At 39.6% G+C, this 15,290-nt stretch overlaps 1 protein-coding gene across 10 annotated transcripts in view; it reads right to left on the bottom strand.

Moving 5' to 3' along the window:
- Positions 1 to 14,150, bottom strand: part of CASK (calcium/calmodulin dependent serine protein kinase) — a 439,221-nt gene extending 425,071 nt beyond the window's left edge. For 3 of the 10 annotated variants that reach the window (XM_045187586.3, XM_053917276.2, XM_053917278.2), the window contains exon 1: positions 13,431 to 14,149. In XM_045187586.3, the coding sequence (XP_045043521.1) occupies positions 13,431 to 13,489 (59 nt within the window). In that variant the 5' untranslated portion in view covers positions 13,490 to 14,149. Of the gene's footprint in view, positions 1 to 13,430 lie in introns of all 10 variants that reach the window. The other 7 variants (XM_053917275.2, XM_053917277.2, XM_053917280.2 and 4 more) reach the window with 4 other exon arrangements.
- Between the last annotated feature and the right edge of the window lie 1,140 nt (positions 14,151 to 15,290).

Here is a 15,290-nt window from a genome sequence, read left to right as displayed (position 1 = left end):
ACACTTACAAGTCCAGGAAGCTCAGAGAGTCCCAAAGAAGTTGGACCCAAGGAAGCACACACCAAGGCACATCACAATTGCATTATCCAAGATTAAAGATAAGGAGAGAATCTTAGAAGCAGCAAGAGAAAAGGAGACACTTACCTACAAAGGAGTTTCCATAAGACAATCAGCTGATTTCTCAAAAGAAACCTTGTAGGCAAGAAGGGGCTGGAAAGAAGTATTTGAAGTCATGAAAGGCAAGGACCTACATCCAAGATTCCTCTATCCAGCAAAGCTTTCATTTAGAATGGGAGGGCAGATAAAGTGCTTCCCAGACAAGGTCAAGTTCAAGGAGTTCATCATCACCAAGCCATTATTATATGAAATGTTAAAGGGACCTATCCAAGAAAAAGAAGATGATCAAAACTATGAACAGTAAAATGACAACAAACTCACAACTATCAACAAATTGACCTAAAAACAAAAACAAACTAAGTAAGCAACTAGAACTGGAATAGAATCACAGAAATGGAGATCACATGGAGGGTTATCAGCGGGGAGGGGGAAGGGGAGAATGGGGGAAAAGGTACACGGAATAAGAAGCATAATTGGTAGACACAAAATAGATAGGGGGAGGTTAAGAATAGTATAGGAAATGGAGAAGCCAAAGAACTTATATGTACTGTGACCCATAGACATGAACTAAGCAGGGGTAGGAATGCTGGAGGGAAGAGGGGTACAGAGTGGAGGGGGAACAAGGGAAGAAAAAAACGGGACCACTGTAATAGCACAATCAATAAAATATACTTAATAAATAAATAATTGAAAAAAGAAATAAACAAATAACTGTCTCTCTCAAAAAAATACTCTTTCCTGTGTACATAAGCAATGACAATTTTAAAAGCCGCAAAGCATTCTAAATAGTATGTGTCTACTACCATAAAATACATTGAGTAAATGGACCTCAGACATAAAGTAGAATTTGATAACTTTTATTTTCTTTATTATTATAGAAACTATTTAAAATTATGTAGGTAAGGGAAGGGGAGAAAATGCAGACAATTGTAACTGAATAAAAATAAATTAATTAATTAAAAAAATTATGTAGGTAAATTAAAATAAATTTTTTAATTTTTTTTTTACTTTATTGTTCAAGTACAGTTGTCTGCCTTTTCCTCCCACCGCTCTCCCCTACCCCAGCCATCCCCATCTCCCTCGCCTGATTCCACCCCCTTGGTTTTGTCCATGTGTCCTTTATAGTTGTTACTGAAAACCCTTCCCCCTTTCCCCCCATTATCCTCTCCCACCTCCCCTCTGGTTACTGTCAGTTTGTTCTTAATTTCAATGTCTCTGGTTATATTTTGCTTGCTTGTTTGTTTTGTTGATTAGTTTCCAATTAAAGGTGAAAGAAGAATTTTTATTTTCATATCACACACACACACACACTCCTAATTCAAAACGATGACTCTATCAGGGCCTCTTAGTGAAGTCATAAAACAGACCAATGACACATCATAACTCTCTAATTAGGGATCGGGATTTAGCTAGTGATTTCCCCCCTAACTTTATTAAAGCCAATATTTAAAATAATCATTAATTTCTGATAATTTGTAGTATGTTCTCAGCTCTATTTTCATCCATTCTACAGGCAATAAGGTAGAATGAAAGAAATAATTTTTCCAGGAACTCACATTTATATTGCTTCCAGTCAAAGTAGAATAATTTTGCTGGTTTTCTTTTTTAACCCAGGATCAAAAAGAAAACTCAAAGGAGTTTTATAAAGACAGGGAGGGAGGGAGGAAGGAAGGAAGGAATGAAAGATGGAAGGAAGGAAGGGAAAGGAGGGAAAAGAAAAGGAAAGAAAAGAGAAGAAATACTAAATGTATAGCATTTCCCTATGTAACAGTGAAACAGTTCAGTGGACCAGTCTGAATATTTTTACATTTTGCAGAAACAACCTACTCACTATGGGGCTACTCAGACCACTGAAAGAACTTCCCAACCTTGAGGGTAAACAAGAATGACAACTGGACAATAAGCTCCATTTTTATTTTTAATATACATTGGAATCAGCGAAGTATAGTTCAAGGGCCAAGTCCAGCACCTATTTTTGTAAATAAAGTTTTACTGGAATATAGCCACACTCACTTGTTCTCATATGGCTATCTTCATGCTACAATGGCAGAGTTGAACAGCTGTGATAGATGCCATATGGCCCAGAAAACCTAAAATACTTACTGTTAGTTTACAGATAGTTTGCCAACTCATCATCTACAACACCTAAAATTGTTGAAAAGCACTACAAATATGCCCATGAGATAAAAAGTTAGCCAACAAATCATAAAATTTAATTTATGCCCTATTTATGTGTTGAATAGACTCTACAGGCAAACTCTGATAGTACTCACCTGACTAAAAAGCACTCAAAAGCTCATATGCTGCTGGTGGAAATATAAAATGGCTCAGCCACTTTGGAAAACAGCCTGCCATTCCTCAAAAAATTACAATACGATTTGAACCCAAGAGAACCCAATTTCACTCCTAGGTATATACCCAAGAGAAAAACTTATGTTCACACAAGAACTTGTACATGAATGTCCACAGCAGGATTATTTATAATAGCCAAAAGGTGAAAACCACCCAAATGGCCCATCGACTGGTCAACAAATGTGGTATGCCCACACAGTGGAATATTACTGGACCTTAAAAATGAATGAAGTACTGATACATCTACAACATGAATGAACCTTCAAAGCGTTATGCTTAGGGAAAAAACAGTCACAAGAGACCACATATTGTATGATTCCACTTATATGAAATATCTAGGATAGGAACATCTGCAGACAGAATCTGTAGAGATTAGTTGTTGGGTTAGGGAAGGATGGGAGTATACAGGGTTTCTTTTGGGGGTGATGAAAATGTTCAAAAATTTATTGTGGTGATGGCTGCATAACTCTGTGAACATACTAAAAACCACTGAATTGTACACTTCAAATGGCTGAATTGTATGGTATGTGAATTATATCTCAAGGCTGTTACCAAAAAAGTCATTATATTAATCTGCTAAAATATACAAAATCAGACTGTTAAAGCCTTTTATTTAGAATACCTTAAAAAATAACCAGTCTCTGCTCATACTAAATGACAAGCAGTAAAACAGTATTGCAGAACAGGTGTTTAGATGGGTCACATATGCCCAGGTGTGAATCCCCATGCTGCCACTTACTATTGCCACTCTGCCCAGGGTAAATTACTAATCTCCTTTTTCTTCAGTTTCCTCATCTGTAAAATGTGGAGGGGTGATTGCCTCAAAGGGAAGGGTTGTGGCCAAGGTTAAATTAAGAGAATATAAAAAATTTAATACCTTGTGCAACATATAATGGGCACTCAAGCCACAGAAGTTGAGAACCAAGAAGAAAAAAAAATCAAAGAATTCCTAAAGTTGTCCCTGAAAACTTTAACTTTATATTTATTATTTGAATTTCTTACATATATTACCTGTGTCACTAAAGCTAACAATAGGAGCTGTAAACCTAAAAGTTTTCTAAAAATAAGGTTTATTAATTAAAAATAAAACAATAAACATTTTTTAGATTTCTTTTTTTCTAAGAGAAACTACATTGTTTTTATAGACTAAATATAAGAGAATTAAAATTTCATAAGTTTTTACATCTAATAATATATAATAAATGTTTCACTTAGTAACATCTTTTGTACATTTTTAAGTAAAATTATGTTTTAATTTTGTCCATGTAGTTTTTTTAATTTTTAAATTGATGTTTGAATACAGTTGTCTCCACTTTCCCACCACCACTTTCCCCTGCCCTACCCACGCCCACCTCCCGCCCTCAATCTTACCCCTCCCTTTTTAGCTTTCTTAAGATTTCTTTATTTTCTCTAACTGTATTCCTAGACTCCTTTTTCTAAATAAGGAAACAGGCCTAAAAGATTAAATGAGTCACCCAAGAAGACCAACAAATCATTTAAGCCTCACATCCTCTGCAAAGATTTCCCCAACTCCCTTCTACTAGGTGGCTATAGTCTATGGATTACTCACTTAACATACTCCTTCCACAACTATGGAGTGCTTACCTTATGTGAGTTATGCTGAGGATACTAGGTGAACAAGTCAGATATGGCCCTGGCCTTAACAGAGCTTAAGGTCTAGTTAGATTAGATATGAACTATTTGTCAGCTTCTCCTTTTGACAGAGATTCTTTAGACTGAATAACTCAAGTATCTGGTGAATAATATTAATAGCAATTAAAATAACAACCCTTAGACATTTTATATAGATCATTTTATTCAATCCTCACAACACCCCCTCTCAAGATATCACCCTGATTTTACAGATAAGGAAACTGAGGCTCAGAGAGGTTAACTAACTTGCCCAGGGCCACACATCTAGAAATAAATGCATAAAGGAACAAATGAATGTTAACATCACTAACAATTTCATGCATGGGGTAGAAAAGAATGTTCATTTCACTGTATCTTTTATGTAATAGAGCCTGTGTTTAAGCACTGAAAAAGTGCATATTTGGAAATTGTTGAAACTTATCTACATAGCTGCCAAAAGTAATTTGAGTATCTCAGAGACATTCTAGAAATGAAAAATACTTATGCTGTACTTTACTATCACTAATCCATGCAAATGGCTTATGAAGAAGCTATCATTCCTTCTAGAAATAATGAGAAAATGTCCATGCTGTGCCCAAAGGTTACCAGATCACATCGTAGGGGGCTGAATTACAAGCTACAAAACAATTTTGATCCGTATGTTTGGAGGAAAGTATATACCAAGGGCAAGCAGAAAGGCCAAAAATCTATGAAGTTTTCTAAAAACATGAACAAGATCCTATAAAACAGCAGTGGTATAATGGTAATCTGCATATCATAGCAGGGCTAGAGACCTCTGAAATTGAGTAACAGCTAGACTCTAGAGTGTTTTAATAAAACATTAAATCTGCATTTGGTTAAATGGCAATACTTTCATTATATATTAAAACACACCAAAATACTCTAAATTCAGGATTAAAGTTAAAAGCCTGATACAGGCTCAACATGGTATATTTTTTATATCATTAAACTATACCAAAAGGGGAGGACAATCATCATTCCTATCTGTAAATGATTCAGATATTCAAAACAATGCAACAAAGCAAAAAAAGTATATTAAAAAAATTTAAAAGATTGAAAAAAAAAACCCCAATATGCAACAGCCCAGTAAGAGAACACAAGATGCTGAAGTTAAATAATATGCACTTAGATACAAAAAAAAATTGGCTTAGGTACAATAAATTCTTATTGAGAATGGATGTGGAAACCTAAAAAAAGCCAATGAATAAATTTAGTTGGGGGGAGGGAAGGAGAGTACTACACTTATCCCGCTGGGACCAAAAACCTTGAGGCAAAGAAGAATTCTGTTCCCTATAGGGGAAGGATTAAAGAAAATAACAAGGTTTGACAAATATCAAGAACTTAAAAGTATCTAAAATGTTCTTTCTCATTTCATTTAAGGTTTCCATTTACTTGAAAGTTATGCACCAAGCTCTGGAATCATAAAGACCTAACCTTAGGAAAACCAAATGGTTTTACCTAAAAGCCAGCCATCACAATCTGCAAAACACAATTATACTGAAAAAATAATATACTCCCTTTTGACTCTAACTATGTTGGTGTTGAAAAAGATTCAGAGAGATATAGTATATTACCAACATCCACAGAAATGAAACCAGATCCTTGCTTTTCAGTCACACCATGAACTGAATATTAAACATTACATTTATTTTGATAGACATTTTAAAAGTCTCTCTGTTACAGACAAGCCTTTTCTTGGTCCTCAGAGTGTGCTGGCATTTTACATTATTACTTATCCTTACCTCTTTGAAACTCTGAGATGCCAAGCTATCCTGATTCTTCGAACACTGTGAATTATACTCCAAACTACAATCCCCAGCTCAGTCAGTCCCCAAGAATTCATTCACTTATCGTTTCACCTCCACACAGATGATTTCCAAATCTTCACTGTCATTCCAGATCTCTCATCCAAACTCCAATGAGGTATTTCCAGAAATGTCCACTTGGAAATGGGCGTTGCTCAATTCAAAGTTAAGTACCAATCCACACCATAGAATACTGGGCAGCAGTTTAAGAGGAAACAGAGTTAGGTACATAGATGGATAATGAATGGTAATCAAATATACTATTTTTCAATTGAAAATGAATATTTTAGTATAGTATACCAATATGATCCTATTTTGTTCTTTTTTAAAAAAATTATTTATTTATTTTTATTCAGTTACAATTGTCTGCATTTTCTCCCCTTCCCTCCACCCCACCCCCCTATTCTGTTCTTTAATCAAAAACATTACAACAGTATACAAGAACTGGACAGTGGTGACGTCTAGAGAATGGGGTTACAGATGGTTGGAGAATAGAGAGAGACCTGCCATTTACCTTTTTGTATCATCTATATTTTTAAGTCATTGTTACAACTTATTTCATAAAAACTAGTTAATTAATAATGAGGAAGTAATAGAAACAGAGTCAAATAGCTTTAGAAATGAAATCTTCCTGGTATAGAAAGTCAAAGAGAGACTCTTCTTATACTGACTAGGGCTCTTTGACCAATCATACTACAGTACCATAATGGCCATCAGGGTAATTACATTTTACTCAGTTGAAAGAGGGGATACCAAGAGACTGGGTAGTCTCGGGAGAGAAAGAATGGAGAGAGAGCAGGTCTCATAGCACCTTGAACCCTGTAGCATAAATCCAGAGCCATAGTTGGTGGTTTTAGAGTCTGCACTGTTAGTGGCAACTAAAAAAATAAAACCCAAATGTGAGAGCTGTATACCTCATCAGCTTGTTGGCTGGGGTCAGGTATCTGCTCTGCAGCAATAATTCAGTCACTTGATTATTTAGGTGCACAGTGCTGGCAAACAGCTGAGATGCTTACAGTTCAACAGCTGTGGCTCAGTACACAGTTTTCAGGACCAGAGAGAACAATTTCAGTGTTTTTATAACAGGATATAGGAATAACTACCCTGTGGAAACCACTCCACCCCACTACCAACCAACACCTACCTCTGATACCTCATTACTTCTGGTTTGGCAATTAGGAGTAATTAAACAACCATTCTATCTGTTGGGGCAGGAGAACTGGAAGGACAAACTTGGATTATAAAAGGGGTAGAAAACGTTCCAAAACAAATTCTATTTTGGATGGATGGCCAAGATTCTATATTTCCATTGCTAAAGAATGCATGCACTTACTAGTTTTGTGACAAAGGCTGATATTTCATTAAAGAGAATGATCAAAAGAAAAACAAAATTGATGAAACAATGAACAGAACAGTAGTATGGAACCTCTACTGAAGAGGTAAGAAATTTAACTAGAAAGTCGAATAATTAAAATTTGCAGTAAGTAAACTCTGAAGACATGTCCCTTACTTTAAGGAAACCCAATGCAGCATGAAATAAATAGATTTTAGAACCAGTTAGAATTCCACGTGATCTTGGGCATGTTACTCACACATCTCTGAATCTCAGTCTTCTGTAAAATGGGAACAAGTAGAAGAGATAATACATGTAAAACACCTGACATGTGAAGGCATACGTGCCAATTCCCCTTATGAAGTAGGCATTAAGTTATAAAGACTTCTTTTCTGTTTTATATTTTATGTGTGTTTTTTAGAGGGAGGGGAAGGTAGGGAGAAAGAGAGGGAAAGAAACATCGATGGCTATCGCACACCACCAACTGGAGACCTGGCCTGCAAACCAGGCATGTGCCCTGACTGGAAATTGAACCAGCAACCTTTCAGTTCACAGGCTGGCATTCAATCCACTGAGCCACACCAGCCAGAGCAGATTGTTTTCTTTTAAACAATCTTATATCAAAGTCCCTTTGAACAGTGCTTCTGCCACATTTAAAATATGAAAACATTTATGAAAATGCACTAACTCAAGAACAATTTCAGAAAGTAAGGTATACCTGCACCTTTAATTTATTGAGTAGAGCTACAGCTGGAGATGGCAAGAGAATGTTCAATTTAAAGAAAATATCCAGGAACACAATTTAAGGAACATCAGAGATACTTTGCCAGGTGAAACTGTTGCAGATACAAGGGGAAAGCGGAGGGGAGTGAACTGCATATGTCAAGGACACAGAAGCATGTCACAGTCACGGAAAGTAAGGGAGTCACAGTAAGTACTTATGAAGACAACATGCAACCCACACTTCCAGAAAGTCCAAGTCCTAAAGCAGTCTGTAGAATGTGGACATGACGAGACTCAGAGTGAGGTAGTGCCAATGCAGAAAAGCAACTGAGTAGAGCTCAGTTCCCTCTAAAATGGTCCCAGAATCAAACTCCATCACCAGGATGAATACTGCTTACTGACTCCCAATAAGGCCTGCTGTGTGTAGGAATCCACACCCTATGCTTAACAGGTATTTCCTCTGTGGAACTTCAGTTTAACCTCCATAGCTTGGATCCTTCTGGGCCACGAGCAGGTTAGTTGGTGATTGTGTTTCTTTTACTTTGTTACATGAGTGGCACTTGATCAAGCACTTCCTCATGGAATAGCTACTCATTTATGGACAATTGCTAGTTCCTTCAGGCTCACACGTGACATCTTCCTAATATTAAAAACTAGTTTACTTACAATGTCTAAATAAAATTTCTAGGAAAGATGTTCCAACATAATACAATATCCACCCCCACCATCACCGTGATACTAGCAAACCAAATCAGTGGGCCAACTGATATATGTGAAAGTCAAAGTAATTAGTAAAAATAGTAAAGCTGAATTTTTCTCTATGTTAAATTAAATATTTATACATTATTAATCCAGCATATACATAAAGGCTGCATTTAACTCAATTTTCTGGTAAATAGCATTACTGGAATCACAAGTATGGGCTTTGAAGTATATAAGCCACTTAACCATACTCCCAAGTGAGTGTATGTACAAACACAATCTATTTTAAATTGATATATTTCTTATTATTAAATTGAATCATCCTAGTGGATAGCCATCATCAACTGTTATTGAAGCAATTCTTGTTCTGTGTTGTTCCAAACACCAGACAATCACCATGCTATCATTTGATGAGTGTCATGAATCAGTGTGAATCTTAAAAACACTCAAGAAATCAAAGCCAAAAACAGGCTGAAACAAAATTCTTACTCAACAAGGCTCAGAAACACAGCGTAGAGAAAATAAAATCCATGTTTTGTTCTTTTGGTTTCAATACCTCCACCAAAAATGTTCATTCCATTTTTTAAAAACCATAAGCCTCTGAAAAGCCAGTCCCAAAATACTACATACACGAACCAGTGACTCTCAATTGTAGCTGCATATTAGAATCATTTTAGAGGGCATTAAAAAAATTATCAATGACCAGAACCCATTCCCAGAGATTCTGATTTCATTGCTCTGACACAGGGGCATGGCAATTGATCTATCTAAAAAGCTCCCCCGGTAATTCTAGTATGCAGTCAGGTGGAGAACCACTACTTTAAACTAATACAGCCCTTTGGGACAATTGCTCTGAGGTTGATAAATAGGCTTTTTTGCCTTTTAATGAGATTTTATTAAAACTACTCAATTCATTCTATAGCTAATGAATGACTATTACATTGTAGAACCTGTGTTCAGTAATGGAGAGAGATGTACAAGATATGTCCCCTGCCCTCAAGAAGCTCCCTATTAAATAGGTAGAGAGACCCATAAATAAGTAACTGTAATTAAATATGATAAAGTGTTCCTGACGTGTAAGCAAATCCAGCATGCTTCACAAATACAACATGCCTTATATGTCATCCTTGAGCCAGGGTCATGCTACAGCATTCCAATTTTAGTATGTGTCCTACCAAAGCAGGAAAGCCAGAAGTTACAGGTTACTGAATACCCAGGCGAGTATTCAGCCTACACAAGGTGAAAACAGTGTGCATTTTGCTATTCTCTTTCACAGAAACTGTTATACTATGAAGGTGGTCGTTTCTGTGTTTTAATTTGGATGAATCATAAAATTTCCTTCATGTCATATTATTGATTGATATACCTATAAAACTAAATTTGCAAAATATACAGTAAATGATCATGACAAAAATTAGCCAATTACCTATATTTGTATAATACCTTTCCTTTCCAGTAACTGCTATACTTGCTAAAACAAAGTTTAGAGACTATGGTAAGGTGCCATCATTGCTTGAAAGATGTTGTATAGCAAAATGTTATGGAAACAACAGGCATTCAAAGGAGCTTTTTGTAAGACTTCAAAAAATAAGAGACATGGGAAAAGAGTTTAAAAATTTTAAAAAGAGATAGCATTCTTTCAATATTCATAAGGATTCAGGCACATTATGCCTTTGAAGATAGTAGATGGGAGTAGTGAGGTAGGGGAAGGACTGATTGGTCAGCTGATCTTGAAAAATGAAATCTATATATGACACATAGACATGGACAACAGTATGGCGGCAGCCAGAGGGAAAGCGGGGGAGGGAGGTGAAGTGGGCAAATGGGGATAAATGGGGACAGAAAGCCACTTGACTTTGGGTGCATGATGCATTATGCAGATGTTGTTTTATTGAGTTGTATACTTGAAACCTGTATGGTTTTATTAACCAATGTCACCCCAACAAATTCAACAACAAAAGAAAATTACCTTAGTGAAAATTTAAACCCAGGGGTTAAAACGAACTTGTGATACTAATTTGGCATACGAGAAAATCACAATTCCAGAGAACTTGGATAAAAATCAACAAAAATCTTTTCAGTATAAATGAACATCTTCAAGGCCTTTCTATTTAAATTCAAAGTTGAACAAATTCTAAGTTAAAATGTACGGTGTCAAGGTCCCTGCAAGAAAATCTCAAGTGAATTTCAATTTCCAGATCAATATATGCTGAGACAATTTACTGGAGAAACCTTCAACCTTTACACAGGGCAAGGAACACCATCATTACATTCTTTGCCACGAAGGCCACCTTGAATTCATTATTTCATGGAGTGACACAAATGACACTGACCAAGTCAGATGTTTTGTAGGATATGAATGAGATTTCACGTTCACAGTAGTTAAGGTAGCCAGAGAGTACCTATCACCTCAAAATTAGCTTGTTCTCCCTGATTATGCAGCTCTGAATCAACAGAAGAGATTAATTTAGTCATATCAGGTGTTTTCTGACAATATTCTATCAATTATAAATCAGCAGAATATTTGCTGTGCTAATGTGAAGGTGATCACTTCTTTTAGATATCCAAAGAGCAATATCATAACTCTTCCAGACCTTAAGGAATCAGAACTAGTAACTAACACAGATTCAATGATGGCTATATTCCATCATCACAATATAATTAACATTTTAATCTCACAGTTCCAAATTATGACATTTCTGGCTCATTTAAATCAAATACAACTAAGACATAATAGACAACATTCACCACATGCACACACACAATCATCTGGGGGCTTTGAGGAAACACCTAATCACCTTTACTGGGTGTGGAGAATGAAAAAACCAAGGGGATTAAAAAAAATATATTTGCCTTTCTAGAATTGTGCTAGTCACATATGGCTATTGAGCACTTAAATGTGGCTAGTTCAACAGAGGAACTGAATTTTTAATCTTATTTAGTTTTAATAAATTTAAATTTAAATTTAGAAAGAGATACTTGATTCCATTATTGGAAAACTTTTAGGTATGCTTGGAAAAACTTGTGTATGTGAATCTACTGTTGCAAATGCAAATTTTATGAAACCTAAATACATATCAAGTATTTCCTATGAAAATTTAGCTTAGTGTCAGAATTGACATGTATTGTTGGTATAAAATACACACTGGATTTCAAAGACTAAGTACGATAGAAAGGCTGTAAAACATCTCATTAATAATTTCTACACTGATCACATGTTGAAATGATAATAGTTTGAATCTATGAGGTTAAATATTTTATTAAAATTAATTGCACCTGTTTTTAATCTTTTAAATGTGGCTATTAGAAAATTTACATGTGTAAAATTACATATATGGCTTGCATTCTTTGTCTTTTGGACAGTGCTGCTCTAGAGCACTTCCACAATCACTTCACCAGGAGCACATTTGGATATTCTTCTTCTAGTAGACAGGCTGGTCATGTAACAAACAATAGGGGCAAGGAGTAACATGTCGTCTTATCAATTCAGTCTGAGGAAAGTGTGTAGCAAGGTCTACCCACAATCACCAGGTGAGGCAACAGTTATACCTCAACATGGGAGGAGAAAAATGAGTTATCAGCACTTAAACAAATTGAAATCCAGCATTGCAGACAACTTAAAAGAGAAAGAGCCAACTGCTCTAAGGTCTTGGATCTTAAAATAGACAATAAAGCACCACTTCCAAAAAGAGGTAAAATGTTTCAATGGTAGCCATCTAGCAATCCATAAATAATCTAAAATTGCTCTTAAATCTTATCTCAACTTCGAAAGCCACAGAATACACACTGAACTAGGAAATCAACTTCGGATTGCCAGCATTTCCCTCACAAGCAAATTAGCAGGATTGTGCACTTGGAATACTGTTTGACAAGAATGAAAAGGGAACTATTCAAAACAGATTTAAGGAATGGACAATTAGATGAGGAACTGCAGATTTAATTCTCAATCAGTACTGTGATTAATCTGATTCCCTGCTTTTCCCTAGTGTAATTGTACAACACAGATGAAAGGATGAGCATTTGGACTGTCAGTTCTATATTCTAGACTAGCCCAGTGACTCAAAGCAGACGGCTCTATCACACTAACCACCATCCCAACAACAGTCGAGGGAAGCCTCGAACACTGATTTTATAGTCATTGCATAACGAGGCATTAAAAATTCTGATCCCCCCAACTCATTCTACGTTTGTCTACACCAGGTGAAGAATTTGCTGAAACTGAACGCACCCCGTCTTAAATGACCCCCTCCAATACGGCTATAGGGTGAACACAAAGGCATCTATCTAATAACCTGCACAATAGACACACACCCCACAATTAAAAACCCTGGATGTTCTTTCTCTTTCTTTCTCTCCACACCAGCTGCTCTTTTTGTTAATGGTCTATGGTACACGCAAGGTAACAATAACCCCAGCTGTTCCCAGGAAGCAACTATAAAATCGGTTCGGCCACGTCCCTGTGCAACCGTCAGATAAAATGCAGACAGCGGATTTCAGCCGGCCCCACGCCTCATGGGATGGCTGTTCTCGGCTCGTTGGCCTCCACCGATCACTGGGAACCCCCCAGAACCCCACCCGACAGGAGGTCCACGTACACGTCTATAAATACTCCGGGGTGAGGTGGACGAAGACGGGGAGGGGGTGGAGGGCAGGGGTCAGGCCCCGAGCGGGTATGGGTGTGGGAGGACCCGGACATCACTGAAATGCATTTTCCCACACTCCCGCTCCCTCGCGTGGAGACTCACTTGCCGATCACCTCGCACAGCTCGTACACATCCTCGAACAGCACGTCGTCGTCGGCCATGGTCCGGAGGGGACAGCGGCCGCAGCGTGGAGGGCTCCGAAAACGGGGGTGGGGGCGCTAAAGAGCTCGGTGCCCGCTCCTTGGCTCGCCTTCTCCCCTCTGGACCCGCGAGCCCTCGGTGCTGAGGACGCTCGAGTGGGGCTGCAAGGCCCAGAAACTGCGGCGCCTTCCTCTGCGGGCGACCGCCCCGGCGCGGGCGGCGGGGCCGGGGCACAGGAGTGAGGGCGGCCCGGGCCCGGCGCCGCCCGCCCGCCCGCTGCTCCTCACGCTGCTCGGGCCGCGCTGCCCGGCGTGCGGATCCTCTGGGACCGCCCGTCGCCGCGCTCTCCGCTCGTCAGCCCACGGGGGCCGCGAGGCCACGACCGCTCCCTCTGCCGAGGCTGGCTCTGGCGCGACGCCGGGCAGCTCGGGCTACAGGGGGGGCCGCTGCAGGACCATGGAGGGAGGAACGCCGCTGAGGGAGGTGGCGGCGGCAGATCGGCGCTGGGGACCAGGAGGCGGCGGCAGAGACGCTCCCTCCTCCTTCTCCTCCTCCAGCCGCCGCCACCGCCCGCCTGGGAGTGGGAGGAGGCTTCGCAGGACTCGTTCTCGGTGCAAGAGGGAGCCGCGGCCGCTGCCTTCAGCTCCTCCTCCTCTGCCTGAGCCCTGACTAGCTCGTGAGCCTCGCGCACCCACCCCGCGCACACACGCCCTCCTCCCTCTACGGCCGCGCGGCCTCCGGACTCACAGGCCCCGCCCACTCCAGACCGTCGGGAGGCCAGTGGCCCAGGGAAAGGCAATAAGGCTGAGCAGCCGAGCAGCGCATGCGTGCGCCGCGGGACACGTCACGGCGAACGGGCGGGTGTAGGGGATTTTGAAGAGGTGGGGAGTGGCCCGCGGGCTGTTCGGGCTGCTGGGGCTGCCGTGTGTAGGTGGGGGCTGTTCGGAGTCGTCACCTCCGCGAACCAGACGGCGGAAGGGGCCGAGACCGAAGGTCCACGGCCGAACGCACATTTTCGGCTGTCTGCAACGAGAGGCTTGGAACCCCGACCGCTCCCCACCCACTTCTTTTGTAACCGCAGGAAGCCTTTAGCAATTTTTGCTGGGAAAGAGCCCTAATGAATGGGAAAGCTAGAAGAAAGGTGGAGAGGTTGTCAGTCCATACCGTGCTAGGCGACTGATGCTTTTAGTGCCACTGCCATTGTTTACTGAAAATGAGGGCTGGAGAAAGGGGGGTCGTCCACCTACAAATAAAGGACCAAACAAAAACTGTCCAGGAAGGTGTGCAACAGCAAACGGCAATTTATAGAGACAACTTCTCCCATATTCTGCCCAAACTCAACGAATTATCTAGCCCCTGTCCCTGCTACAAACAGCCTAGAGAGAGGTCAGGAAGGCAGGGACATACAGAGACTTTAAGCCCCTTTGTAAATTCCCCTCACCTGCCAAGGCCACAGGACCTACTCTGCTCTACTCCCTATAAGTGTTACATAATTCAGCATAAAAATACAACTAGAAGGAGTATGCACAGGGTCAGCCAACGAGTGAGGTTCTGGGTGTTGTTGTTGTAATAGGTTGTATTCAACAGGAAAATTTTTGTTTGAACTTGTGTGGAATGAGCCAATGCCATCAGACAGGTATATGCCTCAGTTGACCAATAAAAAAAGTCTGTTTCTCTGCACAGCAGAAGTGCCCAATTAGTTTATAAGTAAGCTTCTAGAAATCATCTGGTAAAATTCTCAGTGCGGTAATTAAAAAAGAAAGATAATATTTACCAAAGTGTATGGAGTGGGTGGAGACTCACGGCCTATTTTCTATTCAG

The sequence above is a fragment of the Desmodus rotundus genome, chromosome X (genome assembly GCF_022682495.2).
Source record: "Desmodus rotundus isolate HL8 chromosome X, HLdesRot8A.1, whole genome shotgun sequence".
In the NCBI taxonomy this organism is placed as follows: domain Eukaryota; kingdom Metazoa; phylum Chordata; class Mammalia; order Chiroptera; family Phyllostomidae; genus Desmodus; species Desmodus rotundus.
Note: the sequence above shows the minus strand (reverse complement) of the source record. Positions and strands in the feature narration are given on the sequence as shown.